Raw genomic sequence first — 19,642 nt, 5'->3', positions numbered from 1 at the left:
CGATTTTTTATTTGTGGAAGATCCTGGCCCCCCTTCAACATGCACAATGATGGGACACTAAAATAGTGCCCCCAACCATGGCACAATTGCTACTGCATTTGCAGTTTTCATTCTTCATTTTCTTCCGTTTGAATCTGATTAATCCATGTTTTAACTTCTTTACTCATTTATAATCACTTTTAGTCCACGTACAAGTTTAAAGCCAATTTCCTGGGTTTCTCATATTTTTTTTTTATTTATTTTTTTTTATTTTTTTTGAAGACCTTTATTTGCATCATTAGGATAAACATGTACGGGCCTACAACCAATCCGGCCGGCCACAAATCAAAGACAATCAAGAGGCAAAAGAGGCAACACGAGGCCAGGTGGCAGGCAAGCACACATAATCGAACAATGCTAGAAATGGGATAAGCAGCAATAACGGCCCAACATCAGGATCAATGAGGTCTATTTTATAATGAGGGGACAAGGCTCATGGCTGACTCACAAATACGGAAAAACCCAGAAACAGGATTATACCCATGCCAGAACGAGAGGAGGAGGGGGGGGGGTGGGGGGGAGGAGGATGTAAGGGCATGATACGACCATAGCACAAAACAGACGCAAAATGTAGTGGAGAAGCATACAAGTGCTACCAAGATCTAATGACCCCTACCCAATAACACGCTAACGGAGGCAAGGGGAACGGAAAAATGTACGAATCAAGCCCACTTCTCACAATACGAGCCTGGGAAAAAGGGGGAAGGGGGGGTAAAAGGGGGGGGGGAAGGGAAGGGGGGGAAAAATAGGAAGGAAACTAGGGGGAGGAAACCAAAAAAGGACAGAAAAAGGGGAGGGAAAGGAAGGGAGAAGAACAAAATAAAGAAAAATAAAAGTGAAACACAATCGTGCGAGACGGGCGCCACCCCGGGCCAAGCAACCCGTGGCTAATAGTACAGAAGAAAGTGGTAGCTGGCGAAAAGAAGGGTATGGCAGTCGCAACGAAGCATCGAAACCGAGAAAAGTGGCAAAGCAATAGACCCCAACCCACCCAAGCCTGAGAAGCGAGGACAGAAGCGGCACCGCTATAAAGGGATAGAAAAGGGCCATAGAACCAAAAGAAAACATCTGAAAGACCCCACCCACCCGTCCCACCCCGCACCCCTGCAGAAGGCTACGGCCTACCCTCCAAACAGCGTGCCTGTCGCCCTAATCCGAAACCCGAAATATAGTGAAAGAAAAGTAGAGGAAGAAGACAAAAAGAGAAGGAGATGAAATACAAAACAAAAAATAAAGTGTGAGGGAGGAGCCAGAGGATATGAACAAACACATTCGGCCACGACCCTCCCCGGCCAACAAATGAATAAGTATCAAATCAGTACTACACCTTCACATACAGCAAGAACCACAGGGAGGGGGAGGAGGGAGAGATCGTAACGTTTCACCGTGTCAGGAATACAGACATCAATGCAACGGGCCGGTAGACCAGCAAACTATCATGTCGTGCAACTCACCCCCAACCCTTCCTGATCACGAAACCAACCCAATCAAGGATAATGTGGAGCGGACCACCCAGCAAAAAATAATCATAACGTAGTCCAGAGTCACGATAATGATATAAATCAGGTAGAGCTTTCGTACGGAGGGAATACAAAAAGTCAATTAAGCAAGTCAATTGTAGCAGTAACGACAAGGCAAGCAAAGGCAAGCCGGAGTCCAGGTGCGCAGTTCGACAGTACAAAGGTATCCCTCCAGAACAAAAGTTCGAATCCAACGAAGCGGGAGCAAACAGCGGCCCACCATGAGTCCCAGGCACCCGGGAAGGAGCAGATCTCCGCGGCGTGTGGAAGTCCTCGGAATCCAGGCGACGAGGAAGCAGAGGGTCAAAAGTCACCGGCCCATCAAGCGGCCGAAGAACAACAACAGCAACTCCTGGCGCAGCCGAAGGGTGTGAAGCAATGGCGGCATCAGGACGATAGGGGTGCATGAAAGAGCGGCGGCCCAAAATGGCGGCGAGCCACACGGGGTCAGCAGAGGCACCGGGGGCCAAGACAGCATACAATGACATCAAGGCGTCCAGGACATCTCCGGGCGTGGGCGCTCGAGTACACACCCAGGCCTCTGCACAATCCGGCCGGCAAGGAGCATCGGTGCAGAGCGGAGTGCCCCCCACGTTGTCGGCAGCCATCTTGTGAGTTTCGCCGCCCCACACTCCACCGTGGGCCCCCAAACAGTTCCCAAATGTAGGACTTTACAGACCCCCGGAGGCTCCCAACAACGGCCTCACCGGCACAGGATGGGTGAGCGCCCGATGGGGGGGGATCCTCTCCGAACAGCGGCAGGCCCCACAGGCGAGAGCCAGGCGCGGGGTCCAGGACCGCCGGACAGGACAAAGGCGAAGGGACCCCTTCACACGGTCAGCCCCCAACACAACTCGTCCCCCTCCAGCCGCACGGCCCAGTCATCGGGCCGGTTCAGGATCTCCGGGGCACACGCACAACGGTTCCCACCAGTGGCTCACTTTCGCGGCCGGGGCCGGCAATCTCTTCTCCGCCGGTCGGGTCGCGCAGGAATCTCTTCTCCGCCGGTCGGGTCCCGCAGGTGAGGTCCCGGTCTCGAGTGCCCGGAGGCCCCAATCTCACCGAGAGCACAGCTGCGGATCCACAGCACCCAGGGACCTCCGGATCAGACGGTGAGTAAGAGTGGGTGTTCAAAGTTCGAATTCTGTATGGAAGTAGCGTCGCAGTGCAGGATATATGACAGGATAGTCGAAGTTAGCCGGAGGGTCGACGGAGCCGAGCTAAAAGGCGGCCATTACGTCCGCGAGCTAGGCTCCTCCCCGGGTTTCTCATATTTAAGATGGGCCATCCGTGCCTCTTCATTCAAAAATATGTACTAGTGCACATTTCATCCAAAGCAGTTTATTTAAAAACACCCAATGCATTTCGAGCCCCCATGGGCCCTTCGTCAGGTGTAACTGCTGCTAAACGTTCATCGTCCTTCCTGATCTGACAAAGAATGGCCAGCTCCAAGCCGTTTGTGTAAAGTGTAAACAGAAAGGGGGCCAGGACACAACCTTGTCGAACTCCTCGTTCTACTTTAAACGGCGCCGACAGCTCACCCTTTACCCCGAACCTCACCCTAGCGGAGGCATTGGAATATAGTTCGCGCAAGAAATTTACCAGTGGTAAATGGACCCCCATAGCCAATAATACAGACCAGAGTTTGTCATGAGCAGCGCAGTCAAAGGCTGCGGACAGATCGACATATACCATATACAGACTACCTGGCTTTGCACACACATACTTGCCCAATAGCATGGACAAGTTTAATGCCTGTTCAACTGTTCCATGGCCCTCGCGGAACCCAAATTGGGTATCCGAGAGTACCTTACCATCGTCCGCCCACTGCTGGAGACGCTCGAGGACAACTCTACCCGCCACCTTGCCCAACGAATCCAGCAGTGAGATCGGGCGATAGCAAGATACCTCCTGCCGGTCACCCTTTTTAAAAATAGGGACCATGATTGATTGGCTCCAAGAATCCAGTAAGCCCACCTCCAATGCTGCCTTAAGTACCCTAGTGAGTAATGGGGCCCACAACTCTGGGTTCAATTTAAATAGATCTATCGGAACCCCATCTGGGCCAGGGACCTTGCTGTTTTTGCTTGCTTTTAGGGCCTGAAGTACCTCATTGATGGTGATTTCCAATGTAATTGGGTATCTAAGTGCAGGTAACACCGTTATAAACTCTGATTCCTCATCCGTGTTAATAACACCCTTCTCAAAAATCTTTGAGAAGTGCGCCACTCATACCGGTTCATCAATAGCCACATCTATGGCAGGGAAATCTTTATTATTTGATAGAAAAGGGGACTTGATTACAGTCCAAAACGCTGCACTGTCTTTATCAGTACAGCTTTTATGCAATTTGTCCCATAATGCGTGTTTTAGTTCTGATTTTCTCTCCTTTATTGCTGTGTTATACTCCCTCCTGAGGGTTGCTATTTCCTGTGCCACTCTATTAGTTTTTTGTAGGGCTATTTTTAATTTAGAGTGTGCTGCTGTACATCTATGATTAAACCACCCTACTTTAATCGGATGGATATTTTTTAGCTTTACAGAAAGTGCCTCTTTTATTACTTTTAGAACCACCCCAAAATTACTTAGGACATCCTCCACTGATGTTGACAAATCTAAACATTTGATAATTGAGGGGTAAGCAGTTTTTATGACTCTCCTTGAAATGTCTAAAGGGTCAACTTTCTCCCACTTTATGGAAAACCCATTTAATCTATCCAAAAGCAGGGTGCTTTGAGTCAGTGCACTAGCTATAGTTTGCATACTGTGGTGGTAAAGTATACGAAATTCCTAACTGAGTGCACAATGATCACTTAATGTATTAATCAGTGTTGCAAAGCTCGTGACACGGTTAGCCAAAGTATTTGATATCAGGATGAAATCTATGGTGGTCTGACTCCCCCTCCCAAGGAATGTTGGATCTAGAAGCTGACTTGTCGCATTCCTTTTATTAGCAATTGTAATATCAAGATCGGAAAGGATTTCATTTAAATAATTTCCGGTACTTGAATGAAGGAAGTGAACTATATGTTCTTCATTTTCATCCTCTATCCCGCACAGATTACTATTGCTATGTGGGCATGGGTGATGATTGAAATCCCCGCCCCAAATGATAGTTACTCCTTTCTTGTAGCCCCTCGTCAAGGGAGATAATTTACAGCGCAGATTACACAGAACCTTCAGCAGTTCTCCTTCTGGTAGATTATTATAAAAATTTATCAGGAAAATAATATCCTTACTGTTAAAACGGAGACTTAGTAACTGGTAATTCAATTCCAGTTCTACGGGCGTTATTTTCACCCCCCCCTATCGTATTTGCCACAAAAATACATAGACCACCTTTCGCCCTGCCAGATGCTACAGCCAAAGCTGGTGAAAAGTAAGTTTTATAGCCAACCAAATGTATTTCAGTGGTGGACCAAGTCTCCTGGAGACAAATTATGTTATTATTCTGGATAAAATGTATCCCAGTACCATCTTCTACCTTAGAGCGAAGTCCAGCTATGTTCCAAAAAAGAAACTTTATCAGAGGGCTCTCATTAACAGTGTTGTTATTCAATAATGTAGGGGGACATACTGCCTGTTGGTCATTAATTGTACCAAGTTCCCCCGCCTGTTCTGCTACAATGATAGGTGGAACATCTTCCAAAAGCATAATGTCATTGTCACAGATTGCAGGACTGCCTAGCCTGCTTTCTGTACAGTTTACTTCCAGCAACGGAATATCAGCCGGCATTACATTTAATTGATTACCTGCAGAGCCGACCGTTGGAAGTTCTAGAGTTGAAGACTGTTTAGATGACAAATCCTCCACAGCGGCCTGATTTAAAAGTCAATCAACTCCTTCCAACCCAGAGAGCGTAGAGAAATAATTACAGGTTGGAACATTAAATCCAGGAAGGTCTGTGCTACGGCCCCAAGGGACCCGGGGTCTTGGAGGATGGGCCAGCAATGACTGTGGGTAAAAATAACTCAAATCATGTGTGGAGATTTCTTCCCCACCTCCCACAATATACCAGTCACTAATGTGTTTTACCACTCTTCGATCCCTAAAATTAATGATAATGGCATCCCCCCTTACATCCTTTGGTCGATGCCTAACCCAACCAAGTCTGCTAACTTGGAGAATTTCTCCATTTAAGTTAGCAGGTAAGGGCCTATTTTTACCCAGCCAGTATATTACTTTATTTTTGAGCTCTTGATGGCCCTCGATTTTTCCTTCCATTAATTCCGGGACCCCGGTCAAAACCACGACATAGGGTGCGGCTTCAGGGGGAAGGTCTATCTTTTCCTGGTTTTCTCTTCGGCTCTTAACAGTGAGAGGGGACCTAGTTGCTGCTCTTTGTGAGGGTCCCTGCTTGATTACCTGCCCTTCCGTTCTTTTTCCTCTAGGGGTTATAGGTCCTATATCTTTAGGATCTTGTACAGGCAATGAATCCTTTTTATGTGTATTAGGAGTTGGTGTCGGCCCTAATGGGGTATTACGGCTGGGTGGATTGTGTCTAGATAATGCTAAATCCTTAATTCTGTGTGCTTTAACGTTTCCTTTTCAATAGACCCTAATTGTTCACCAATTCTTTTGACTCTCTCTACTAATGGCAATATTAATGATTTAAACAACTTCTCCATATTCCCCATTAGATCTTTGGTAGAAAGGGGCGGCGGGGAATGATGTTCTGGAATGAACTTAGTCGTAATTGTTTGTATATTTCACAGGGGGCTATGAGATGTTTTTGATGTTTTTGCACTTCTGCCACCTTTACTGACCCCCCTCCACTTTCTTTTTTTTGCAAAAGGACCTGGGGCTATGTTTTTATTATGGATTTTGTCTTTCAGAGAGTGCCTTCCAGATTTTATGGGTGGTTCTAACTCAAATGGAGTATCTAGCAATGGTTGTGAGATTGAGGCATTTTTAATTGACTCGGATGGGACTATTTGATTTTGTTGTAACTGCAGGGCATCGCTAGTCCCTCCAGACTGATCGTTTTCTGTTCAAGGATTTGGGGGAGTGATTGCTAATTGAACGGGGCCCAAAGATGATCGCTTATTGTACGAGAGTTCCTGAGAGAGGCGCTTTCCTCAATAGCTATTTCTTTATCTAATGCGGAAGCCGCCCTAGTAATAAAACTATCTAAGGTCCCTCTAACGGAGCTACCCGCCAATGATGACCTCCCTTTGCTAATACTTAAACTCATATTCCGTTTAATTACTTGAAAAAGATAAAAAAACGAATATCAAGAAACAGCAAATACAGCAAAATAGTAAGAGCAAAATAGGTGAATGGCTCAGCCTAATACTAACAATAGTTACAGTGGGAGCTCGGGCTGTAATTATAAGTATGTAAATGATGTTATTCCAATAGTAATAGAAATACAATTTATTGAAGGTATTAGTCTTACTTTGAATGTCCCAGACCAAATATTAGATGGGTGGCCCAGCCCAGCCTTGGCCAGCCCCGGACGGCCACAGACAGCCCGTCCTTTGCCCGGGCTTCGCCCGCGCGCGTCCCGCGAAACGCAGATATGGGCGTGATGAAATAGGGGAGGGTGGGAGCGGGAAGAGGACCAGCTGCGGCAGATGACAGGCCGCAAAGCATGCTGGTCCTCGCAGTCCCGCAAACCAGCGATGTCCAAGAAAGTACTGGCCCAAAATCGGCAAAAGTTCCTAGCTTGTTAGAAGCACTCCCAGCGTCCAGCAAAGACTGTTTTTGCCCACAAACTACGACTGCGAGCGGCGCCCGCGGAGCGTGGGCCGTGAGTCGTTATGAACTGTGGGAGGGTGCGGGCAGGAAGAGGACCAGCTGCGGCAGATGACAGGCCGCAAAGCACGCTGGTCCTCGCAGTCCCGCAAACCAGCGATGTCCAAGAAAGTACTGCCCCAAGATCGGCAAAAGTTCCTGGCTTGTTAGAAGCACTCCCAGCGTCCAGCAAAGACTGTTTTGGCCCACAAACTATGAATGCGAGCGTTCGTATTAGATAGATTATATTCTCTTGTACTATGTAAGTAACATGTATTTGATGTTCGGACTCTAGAATACATATATTTCATTTCGATGCACTATGTATGAAACATGCAATTTGTGTTTGGATTTTTTCAGACACTGCTTTTTTCTTGTTTTCTTTCGCATACAGAAAATACGAATTTATACGGGGAGAACATTACTGGTGGTACTGGTTTATATATGCCCTATCCCACGGTTATTGAACTCAATTGCAGGTAACATCGTTATCCTACTCTTCTAGGATCTCTTGGGCATGCGGATATAGTACATGGCTTATCATGTCCTTTTAACAATACACTAATGCTTTGTTATTCTTTTACCAGTTTCTACCCCCAGTTTGTGTATATTCGTCTTTCAGAACTCTATGGGCCATAGCTAATTTTTTGAGAGGTGGTCATCGATTTCTAAATAGGTGTGTTTGTACTTTATTTATAAGATATGAGATTTTATAATATGCGTATCGAGTTTTTGTGTTAAAGTAATTATGTTCTTGGGATCCGATCTTATTCTGTTTTCTTTTTTGCTTTTTCTTTATGACAGTTCTGTTATTATTGAACGGTCTAGTATTTGACATACCAACGAATTTGGTTCATCTCCTTGCTTATACTGGTGAGCATGTCTTTGCTGCATTGTTTTTATGTTATGATGGGTTAGGTGCCCCTCCTTCTATGACAGTTTTTCAAGACTCGTCCAAACAACTGTGTGGTGACTGGTAGAGATTACTCTTTTTGTCCTTGCTTATTAATGAGGGATAATTTGTTGTAGTATTTAAAAGGTATCCAATCTCTGGGTTTGTAGGGCATGTAATAGATCATTATATATTTTTACATAGATATATAACCACGTTGGTGGTTCTCTCTTGTCTGGACCGTAAAGTCTCCTGCCCGGTGACGCTTATTGGCGGTAGAAACCCTACTTAACACGTCTCATCGATTCATCTTAAGGTGAGACGTTTTGTTTCTTGCTTTTTTGTCTTGTGTTTACTAATTAACTATCGGTCACTGGCTACTGTGGATTCTAGTCGGTGTCAGTGTACCCTGTGTCCGTCATTGTGTGCTTTCATGTGTACTCATTTGAGACTTTTGATCAGATTCTTTGCATACTCTCTCATTCAGAAGTTGACCTACCGATAACGCGGAGGTTTCGACTTATATATTTTTCTTGGCTACCTTATGTGTCTCCAAGTTACGTTCTAGGTGAGTTTACAGTTTTAATTCTTTTCTTCTTTCTTTTTCTTTTTTCGTTTTTGTTGATGTTATTGGGGTGCTACCGGATACAAAGATGTAGATGCCATATATCTTTCTCCCTCGGTCCTGTTGATTCTCTAACAGCAGGTTTTTGCGTATATTAACATGTACAATTTTGATCTAAATGGGTGGCAGGTAATTTTGCCATTTTCAGATGTAATATTTGATTCAATATTTCTGCTTGGAGTTTCTCTCCTTTTCTTTGTTTCTCTTTTCTTTTCTCTCTCTTCTTTGTTTTCCCCCTTCTTTACTTTCTGTGAGGTATTTCATGTACTATACATAATTGTTTTCCTTTTGTATTTTGTTATTTTTTTGCTCTTTATTCTCTTCTTTTTCTAAACCCTCTCTTATTCTGTCTGGGACTATATATGGCCGAATTGCAAATAAAATTGTCAATTAAGGAATTTCTTTTAACATATTTATTTACATGCAAGGTCATGTAAGCGTATTTTATGTAATAGGGAGAAATCAGACAAAAGAGAAAACAACTCTTTGAGTTTTCCTCCCACGTTTTCTCTTTTTTCACCTATTTCTTCCCCATTCTTTCCCCTTTGGGGTATTGAATTTTGATTGACTTTTTGTACTTTTGATTTCTGTGCAATTATATTTGTTCTCCCGTTCTGTTATTGTCTTATTAATTGTAATTTAGTTATGAATGTTTCTTTTGTCTATATACTTATGTACATATTTGTGTATATAACATTGTTATTTGCTATGTGTTATGTATGTCCATGTATTTAGTGTTTTGATTTGGGCTCTTTCAGCCCTGACGAAGTTCATATGGGAACGAAACGCATTGGCTGAGGCCTTTTAAAACATTGAAAACAATAAAGGATTTTTTCAAAATACGACAGCTTCCTTGGACTGCTAATTCTGGTGCACCATCCCTTTTCATAGGATTTGGTATCTGTCTCGACTGTGGAGCGTTCATGTGGCAAGCTCCGGATGTTTTTGTGCACAGTGTCAGATTGACTATTCAATACTGAAATTTAAGTGCGAAACCTTGGTCAGCCACAGTTGTGTTGTTCAAAGTCTTAAGAAATACCTGCCCTGTTATGCCGAAGAAGCCGAAGACTCATGGGTGTCCTTGTTATGGCTGGCTGAACTGGCATATAACAATGCTGTGCATAGTGGTATTGGCGTTTCTCCATTATTTGGTAACAGTGGTTTCCAGCATCTAATTTTCCGATTACCATTCCTTTGACACAAGGGCCATAGCCGTCTGTAAATGCTCATATTAAAGACATGAAGAACATACTTAAAAGAATACAAGTCCTTTTAAATCAAGCAAAAAAACAATACAAAAGACGGGCCGATAAACATTGCAAGGAAGAGACACAGTTCCAAGTTGGTGACAAGGTGTGGTTATCAACAAAAAACATTTGGTTCAAGATGCATAGTGTGTTCCACCCTAAATACATTGGTCCCTACATAGTGCTCATACAGATAAATCCAGTGGTGTACAAGTTAAAGTTCCCTATTACATTAAGAATACACCCTGCGTTTCACTGCTGTTTGCTAAAACCTGCAGGAAAATCAAGATGTAGAGCAGTTCCACCGTTCATGAAGGATGGTCAATTGGAATGAGAAGTTCGAAGCATCAGAGAGTCTAATTATCTGAAGGGCCAGTTAATGTACCTAGTATCCTGGAAAGGTAACACCTCAGAGGACGATTCCTGGGAACCCTGCTCTAATGTGCATGATCCTAGGGCAGTGAAATCCTTTCATTTGGCTCACCCTTCAAAGCCAGGCCAAGGAGGCGTCTGGGAGGGGGATGTACTGTCAGGAATCCGAAATAAAGTAACTTTTCCAGACACTATAGACATGACAGTCAGTTTTTAGGTATACCGCATTAGTAGTAAAGATTTGCCTGGGTCATATTCGTCGTTACGAAGATAAGGACTACAACTCCCATGAAGCAATGGGAGTTCTTGTAGTCCTGATGCGGTATTCATGAACCTTTAAATATAGATGTGGCACATTGTCGAGCGTACGTAATTCGAGCTGCTACACCGTAGATTCAGGAACTCCCGAGTTTGCCCCTCGTCAGCGCAGGAGACTCTCCCTTCTTTTTCTGCTTCACTTCCTCGAGCGGATTCCAGTTAAAAGCTTTGTTGTGAGGAGCCCTGCGAGCCTCTACCTGTGTGGGGGACTGTTTTCCTGTTTTATCCTTGCTCTTGTGAGAAGCCTGGAGCTGGGCTGTGTGGGACCATGCTTCGAATCTTTTGTCGGCCTCTGTGCTGGATACTTTTGGGTGCTAAGGTGTAATTCCAGAATATGAGTGTCTGGAATCATTTAAAGAGCGTTCTCTGCTGCCAGGATAACAACGACTGCAGTGAGGTAACTCCAGTGGTTTTTTAGGTCGAGGACCATAGGCTGCGCTTGCGCGGTTCGGTCCGAAGATTTAATGTTTCTTAGTTAGGGGGCTTGAACCCGCCCCTCTTCTCCATTGGCAGGCCTCGTAAATGCTGGCCAGCCATTGGAGGAGAGGGGCGTCACTCCGTTCAAGCCCCGTCTTTTTCGGATTCGGGGGCGTTTTCTTGCTCGTCTTTCTATTTTGTAAGCCCCGCCCCTTTTCTAGTGGTGGGCGTTACACCCTCCCTCTCGCCGAGCTCCCAGTCTATTCCTCCTGTAATGTACCTTTTGCTACCTCTTGTATTTTGTTTGCTCACAATTGTCACTTTTGCCTCATGTAACTTAACGTACGTCTGCTTTTGTAATTTGTTCACTCGTAATCTTCTCATGTATCATTACTGTTCCTATTGTGAAGCGCTCTGACGCCTTCGAGTACAGTCCGCGCTATATAAAAACGCATTAAATACATAAAAATACCATCACCCTGTGTCGGTGTCTGGACTTGTTAGGGGTAGGGAGAGCTGCGGTGTTACTGACCCTGATTTGTGCTTGTTTGTAAGCCGCACACACGGCCGGCAGTGATGCGCAGACCTGGACAAGAGAGAAGCTGAGGTGAAAGCTTGTTATTAAAAGCCTTAGCTTGTGAGCTACGCATCCGTGTCCCCTTTCCATTTCCAAGCCTTGACAGAATTGACCAGTGAAGCAAAGTAGATCTGCGTGTGCGCTGTGTTAGTGTTGGGCATAGGGCAGGATGAATGCTGTTCCCCAAAATGGCGGCGGAGGGAGGACGGAAGGAGATGAACGAGATTAAGACCCAGTTCACCACCCGAGAAGGCCTCTACAAGCTGCTGAGCTACTCCGAGTACAGCAGTCCCAACCGGGTGCCTTTTAATTCGCGGGGCTCCAACCCCGTCAAGGTTTCCTTCGTCAATGTCAACGACCTGTCTGGCAACGGGGACCGGGTCTGCTTCAATGTGGGCCGTGAGCTCTACTTCTATATCTACAAAGGCGTGCGCAAGGTGAGGTTTGCAGGGGTCTTGGGATGCCACAGGAGGTGGTGTTAGAGGGGTGCAGTCCGTGGGGAAGTTCCACCCTGTGGGCGGAGCTATAGTCAATTTAGTGCTGACTTTTGGAGGTTCTGTACTTTGGGACGTTGTTACCCTGGGCGTGTATCTGTCTCTCTGTACCTTTGTTTGTGAATTGCTGTTGTTGGGTTCTATATGGTTTAGTGGTTGAAGACCTTTAGTCCTTAGTTGTTGCTACTTAGGGGACTGTCTCTTTCGAGATGCTGCTCCTTTGGGAGCGGCTGGCCATATGAGCATTGCTTCACTCGCTTTGTGGTGCGTGGTGTGTTCTACCCTTTGGCTTGTCTCCTGATGTTTTTTGTGGTGGGGGGGAACGGTTGCTTTGCGGTGCATATTTTTAGGGCCTTTTGGTCCTGTTCGTTATAATATTTTTAGTTCGTGGTTGATTTTCAATGTTTGGTATACTGTCCTTCACAGGTTATGATCCTGTCCTTCGCCAACCTTCACCCAACTCCCTCATCAGGGGCACTTGTCCCAGTTGTATGATACAATGGTACAACTATGCTGCTCTAGTATTTGCTTCCTTTGGTTGTGGGACTCGGTTACTACCGCCCTTTACTCTTACCATGAGAGCCCTCTTACTTCCCGGTCACCTGATGCGTATATCTGGCTCCAATCACAGGCGGGCACTCTCTACTTGTCATCAACAGCATGTACAAACCAGTCCGGGGGCAGGCACTCTTCATGGTAGGTGACAGAATGCAAATGAGGAGTTTCAGAGGCACAGTGTATTTACTGTTTTATAAGGCTTTATTGAAAGAAAATGATGACAATCAATTTTTATTAATCATTGCAATGTGTGGCTCTGTGTGTGCTGTGTGTGTGTGTGTGTGTGTGTGTGTGGCTCTGTGTGGGTGTGTGTGTCTCTGTGTGCGTGTGTGTGGCTGTGTGTGTGTGTGTGTGTGTGGCTCTGTGTGTGTGTGTGTGTGTGTGTGTGTGTGGCTCTGTGTGTGTGTGTGTGTGGCTCTGTGTGTGTGTGTGTGGCTCTGTGTTTGCGTGTGGCTCTGTGTGTGTGTGTGTGGCTCTCTCTGTGTGTGTGGGTAGGTGCAAATGCAATAGGTCTCGCATTTGTGAGAGATTAAGCTATTGGCATTGTAAATGAAAATGCCATTTATTTATCTGTTTCCAAGACCAACACATAAATAAAAATGTCATTTACAATGCCAATAGCAATTTGCAAAGGCGAGACCTTGTGTGGGTGGGTGGCTCTGTGTGTGGGTGGGTGGCTCTGTGTGTGGGTGGCTGGCTGTGTGTGGCTGGCTGTGTGTGGGTGGCGGTGTGTGGGTGGCTGTGTGTGGGTGGCTGTGTGTGGGTGGCTATGTGTGGGTGGCTCTGTGTGGGTGGCTCTGTGTGGGTGTGGGTGGCTCTGTGTGTGTGTGGGTGGCTCTGTGTATGTGTGGGTGGCTCTGTGTGTGTGTGTATGTGGGTGGCTTTGTGTATGTGTGTGTGTGTGTGGGTGGCTCTGTGTGTGGGTGGCTCTGTGTGTGTGTGGGGGGGGCTCTGTGTGTGTGTGTGTGTGTGTCTCTGTGTGTGTGTGTGGCTCTGTGTCCGCGAATACTCTCTACTACTCTCTAATGCTCACCTATTGCCATTGTAAATGACAATACCATTTATTTATGTTTAAAAAAAAAAGAAAAGAAGAGGTTCCCTTGAACAGAATTGAATTAGTAAACCACAAATAAGGTAGTGTCGAGAACGATTGCAAAATATGTATATATAAAAACACAGTTTATTGATTACACAATAGTTAAAAAAGTGGATAACTAAAAGACCACTTAACACACATTTAAAAACAAATGACAATAAAATATCTGATATTCAATATTGACCAGCAAAATTGATACATAGAGACAGAAAACAGTAAGACATTGAACTTGTACAATACTAAGTGTATATTCAAACTCAATTCCTGACACCGAAGTTATGCACACTACAATACAATGTGTCAACAAGGATATCCGAGTCATGAATTATACTGAAGATTGCGTCGACGCGTTTCGGTGGTTTTCCAAAATTCTGTCCACCTTTATCAAGACTACAATTGATATCTGTCGTAGTTCAGGGGTCAATATAATCTCCCTAAAAAAGTGGATACACAATGCATTAGAATAGATACATCATCTTTCCGTATTTTTAGGATTGTTCTAATCTGATACAGTAGATGGGTAACAATGCCAGGCTCATTACAAAAATGGAAGTCTTCCTAATACATTACGATTGATTTTGCATTTTCTAATTGAGCTTCTAAATGCCAAAAAAACACAGTCAGGTATAACCTAAATACAGAGTTCCTATACAAGAACAAAACTATTCATTTTCTAATATGCTAGAACAACCGTCTCTAACACATACATTTCTATATTTCTGAGAGTCAACTAGTCCCCTGTTTTACTTTACATATCAAATTCAAAAGACCTGAATTGCCATCTAAAAAAAAGGGGAATTTTTATTTTTGTATACCTTTTAGTTGTATTTGGCGTTGTTCTAGTTAGCATGTAAGGTTGTTATTCCTATTTAATAGACACAAAAGGTGGAAATTATGTCCTGCATGCTATGTTTTACATGACTTGTTTGGACTTGTTTGGACTTGTTCCGACGCACATTGTATGCTCTTGTTTAGTTACCTTTAGGTCCGTTTTTGAATGCTGTTAAATTTTCATCATTTTCCCGAGAGCATATGGTTAAAATAAAAAGCTGCTGGCTTCATATGTCCGTTTAAAATTTGCGTGTCTAAATCGAGTTAACAGAAACTGGCGAATACTTAATTTTAACTCTGAAAATCAACTTAACAAACCTTTGTTCTCATTTCGGAGAAATAAAACACTCCGTAATTCCCTGGTACATACCTACAAGCCACCCATGGAAACCCAACAAACATTGACTGGCAGTAGGGCAACGGGCAACCACAAATGTGGAACCTGCTCCATCTGCCCCCACTGTATTGCAGGCACCAGCCTTGATTTCAACGGGAAAACCCTGACTTCCAAAACTTTCAACAATTGCAGGAGTCAGAATGTGGTATACCTGCTAGTCTGCCCCTGTAATCTGGGTTATGTGGGGGAGACTAGCAGGGAACACCGACTCAGAGTTTTGGAGCACAAATCAGCCATTCGTACAAATAAATGTAATGCGCCATTGACAGAGCATTTTAGACAGCATAGTCACTCTTGCGATGACTTGCGGTGGTATATCTTGGAGAAGATTAGAACCACCAGACAAGGAGGAGATACCGATAAATTAAGAAAAACCCGGGAACAATGGTACTTCTGCTTTTTAAATACCATTCATAAAGGCTTAAACACCAGGGAGGACTGGACGAAATGTATCTAGTCCAACCCACATCAGTTTTAATTTAGAGCTTCGAATACTCTGACAGGCATGATGTTTTTCATTTTTAATGTGTCTGCTGCTCCATATTTGTCAGCATCAGGAAAGTGTGCCATCACGCCCCTAGTTTTTTCCACTCTACAGGGACATCGATAGGTTATAGACACCCCCCCCTCTTATATTTTTCTCGGGTGGTGTAAATAGGCATGACGTTTTTCATTTTTAATGTGTCTGCTGCTCCTTATTTGTCAGCATCAGGAAAGTGTGCCATCACGCCCCTAGTTGTTTCCACTCAACAGGGACATCGATAGTTTATAGACAACCCCCCCCCTCTCATATATTTTTCGCGGGTGGTGTAAATAATTGTGATACCCCCTGTCGGCTGCAGCCCGACAATTGTAATTAGAATCGATAGTTCGGTGCTCTTCCACAAACACTTCTAGTAGAACAAAAACACAAAGTTATGGACCCGGTCCAATGGGACTCAATTTGAAAAAAGCACAAATCTATGTACCTCGCCCAATGGGATGTAGGCATTACAAGCCAGTTCATGTAAATACCCTTGATCGAAATATCCTACTCTGATTGGCTCCCACATGGACCTATGACGCGTCAGATACGGTATTTAAACAAGGCGTTTTCCTCCGTCTGGTAGACTCTACGTAACCAGAGAAGCAGGCAGACCTTCGCGACTGAAGAGGTAAGCGGACACGGAAACAAGGAGGAATGGTTAAGGCGAGCTTTAGGATTAAGCGTAGCACTTCTAACAGCTTCGTTTGTACTTGTCCCCTTTCTCTCCATTTGTAGTGAAACAAACATTTGTTCACGCCGCAAGGACATGACGTAAGCGCCCCTGGCAAATTTTAAAGTAAAGAAAAAGTGTACTATGAGGCTTAACTAGTCGGAGCGAGTGCAGCCATCATTTAAGCACTTAAGAAACAGGTATGCCAGCCCTCCAATAAATCTAGACGACAAGCAATCAGTACCTTTCCTTTACATACAACGATCATTTGCTCACCCCTAATAGTCGCTTACTGCTTTATTTGCAGGATAACGTACCTGCAACTCGATTTAGACACGCAAATTTTAAACGGACATATAAAGCCAGCAGCTTTTTATTTTAACCATATGCTCTCGGGAAAATGATGAAAATTTAACAGCATTCAAAAATGGACCTAAAGGTAAGTAAACAAGAGCATACAATGTGCGTCGGAACAAGTCCAAACAAGTCATTTAAAACATAGCATGCAGGACATAATTTCCACCTTTTGTGTCTATTAAATAGGAATAACAACCTTACATGCTAACTAGAACAACGCCAAATACAACTAAAAGAAGAAGTGGGAATAGGAGTCAAACGTAACAGCCCCGTCTTCTCTAGAGGTATACAAAAATAAAAATTCCCCTTTTTTTTAGATGCCAATTCAGGTCTTTTGAATTTGATATGTAAAGTAAAACAGGGGACTAGTTGACTCTCAGAAATATAGAAATGTATGTGTTAGAGACGGTTGTTCTAGCATATTACAAAATGAATTGTTTTGTTCTTGTATAGGAACTCTGTATTTAGGTTATACCTGACTGTGTTTTTTGGCATTTAGAAGCTCAATTAGAAAATGCAAAATCAATCGTAATGTATTAGGAAGACTTCCATTTTTGTAATGAGCCTGGCATTGTTACCCATCTACTGTATCAGATTAGAACAATCCTAAAAATACGGAAAGATGATGTATCTATTCTAATGCATTGTGTATCCACTTTTTTAGGGAGATTATATTGACCCCTGAACTACGACAGATATCAATTGTAGTCTTGATAAAGGTGGACAGAATTTTGGAAAACCACCGAAACGCGTCGACGCAATCTTCAGTATAATTCATGACTCGGATATCCTTGTTGACACATTGTATTGTAGTGTGCATAACTTCGGTGTCAGGAATTGAGTTTGAATATACACTTAGTATTGTACAAGTTCAATGTCTTACTGTTTTCTGTCTCTATGTATCAATTTTGCTGGTCAATATTGAATATCAGATATTTTATTGTCATTTCTTTTTAAATGTGTGTTAAGTGGTCTTTTAGTTATCCACTTTTTTAACTATTGTGTAATCAATAAACTGTGTTTTGATATATATACATATTTTGCAATCGTTCTCGACACTACCTTATTTGTGGTTTACTAATTCAATTCTGTTCAAGGGAACCTCTTCTTTTCTTATTGGTTGGTTAACCCTACTTCCCTTGATTTTTGTTAAGGGGTACCTCTCTATTTTTCCCTACATAAAAAAAAAAATGTCATGAGCAATGCCAATAGCTTTACCTTTAATAATGCTGAGACCATTGCATTGTAAATGCTTGTTTTGCGTTCTTACCAGATTCTTAGTAGGAATTCTTGCCATTCATTTCTCCTACATTTGAGAATTGGTTATGCACTAATAACCAGGAACCTTTTGGTTTTCTTATCCTTGTATTTGGTTCATGTTGCTTAAAACGCTAAGGAGAAGAAGGCTTATTATTTCTATGGCATGAACACAGAACTAAGACATTCAAATTAACAAAACGCTATTGGCTGCTCAATACAAGGAAGAACATTTTGGTTTTCTTTCTCCTTTTTAAAGGCTTTTGAGTTCCCAAATTGCTCTTTTTGATTTCCTGGGGTATGTATCACAAATGCAAGAATGAATGTGTTTTTACTGTTCTGTTTGTTGGTAATTTTGTCATACCATGAGGTGAATGATTTGATGCCTTTTCTGTTTCCAGGTTTTGAAGGCATGAGGAAGTAGAATTAGTTTATGTACACTGTATGGAAGAAGTGGACTCGTTAGAATTTCCTGAGGTAAATGAGTTTCCATTCATTAGAGAGACTTTATGCGAGTAGTCATAACCTTGTTGGTCATTACTATTTTTCTTCTTTCATGTGTTATTTCTCCTTCCTTGCTGTTCCCTTCCAAATACATTTCCCCCACTTGATTACTCTAACACTCCGATATTTTAGTATACAGGATTGGGGGTATCAAGAGGTGGACCTATTGTGCGTTTAACGTATCCTGAGGAGTTCTCTCCGCGATCAGCGCACGAAGGTCTGACAACAGATCTGGGTTAAATCCATTGTTTTTTTGAACGCCAAGCCATTCCAGTTTAGACCCAGCCATATGCAAATCAGTCTTGACCCTATTCCCCATGGAAACAGTCCAGCCTGAATTGCCAGGCCAGGTCTGGGCATACACGTCCCACTCGGTGTGACAAATTAAAAAAGAACAATTGATGGGCAGAATGCTGAAAAATGTCATACATTCACCCCAGTACAGAGATCTGGGCCTAAATCAATTGTTTTTTTGCTCCCCATGCCAGTCCATCATCTGTTCTTTTTGGATTTGTCGCCCTGATAGGCTGGGTCTAAACTGGAATGGCGTTACGTGCAAAAAAACAATGGATTTAACCCAGATGTGTGACGGGGGGTGAATGTTTGATTGAATCATCATTCCGTCCATCATCTGTTGTTTTTACATTTGTCGCCCTAAGTGGGATGGGTATGCCCAGATGTGTGTCCTGTGCTCACTACACCACCATATTCAAGCTATCCTGGCCGATGAGGGGTGAAACCCCGAAACCAGTCCTATGTTGCTTCTTTCTGGTCCAGGGAGGACCTGGCCTGGCAGTTCAAGCTGGACTGTTCCCATGGGGAACAGAGTCAAGACTGATTTGCATATGGCTGGGTCTAAACTGGAATGGCGTAGCGTGCTAATAAACCAATTGATTTAACCCAGATCTGTCACGGGGGTGAATGTTCGATTGATTCAGCATTCCGTCCATCATCTGTTCTTTTTGCATTTGTCGCCCTTAGTGGGAAGGGTATGCTGAGACTTGGGTCCCGCGCTCGCTGCGCCACCAGATTCAAGGTATCCTGGCTGATGAGGGGTGAGACCCCGAAACCAGTCCTAGGATGCTTGTTTCCAGTCCAGGGAGGACCTGGCCTGGTAGTTCGGGCTCAACTGTTCCCATGGGGAACAGGTCAAGACTGATCTGCATATGGCTGGGTCTAAACTGGAATGGCAAGGGGAGCAACAAATC

At 43.8% G+C, this 19,642-nt stretch overlaps 1 protein-coding gene and 1 long non-coding RNA gene across 2 annotated transcripts in view; both read left to right on the top strand.

Moving 5' to 3' along the window:
* The window catches only part of LOC144767196 (uncharacterized), a 709,556-nt gene that overhangs the window by 385,802 nt on the left and 304,112 nt on the right, over positions 1 to 19,642 (top strand). The gene's annotated exons all lie outside the window — the stretch shown is intronic.
* Positions 11,933 to 17,358, top strand: LOC144767266 (WD repeat-containing protein 20-like). The gene is made up of 2 exons (XM_078650783.1): positions 11,933 to 12,181; positions 17,338 to 17,358. The coding sequence occupies exons 1-2, from the start codon at positions 11,933 to 11,935 to the stop codon at positions 17,356 to 17,358; spliced, it is 270 nt and encodes an 89-aa protein (XP_078506909.1).

This window comes from Lissotriton helveticus, chromosome 7 (assembly GCF_964261635.1).
Source record: "Lissotriton helveticus chromosome 7, aLisHel1.1, whole genome shotgun sequence".
Classification (NCBI taxonomy): Eukaryota; Metazoa; Chordata; class Amphibia; order Caudata; family Salamandridae; genus Lissotriton; species Lissotriton helveticus.
This window is presented reverse-complemented; position numbering and strand designations above follow the sequence as displayed.

Bases quoted from the DNA above. Each gene is read 5' to 3' on its own strand.
- LOC144767266 (XM_078650783.1), top strand. From the start codon at position 11,933: ATGGCGGCGGAGGGAGGACGGAAGGAGATGAACGAGATTAAGACCCAG. The intron at 12,182-17,337 runs GTGAGGTTTGCA...CCACTTTTTTAG, and splicing joins TCTACAAAGGCGTGCGCAAG to GGAGATTATATTGACCCCTG.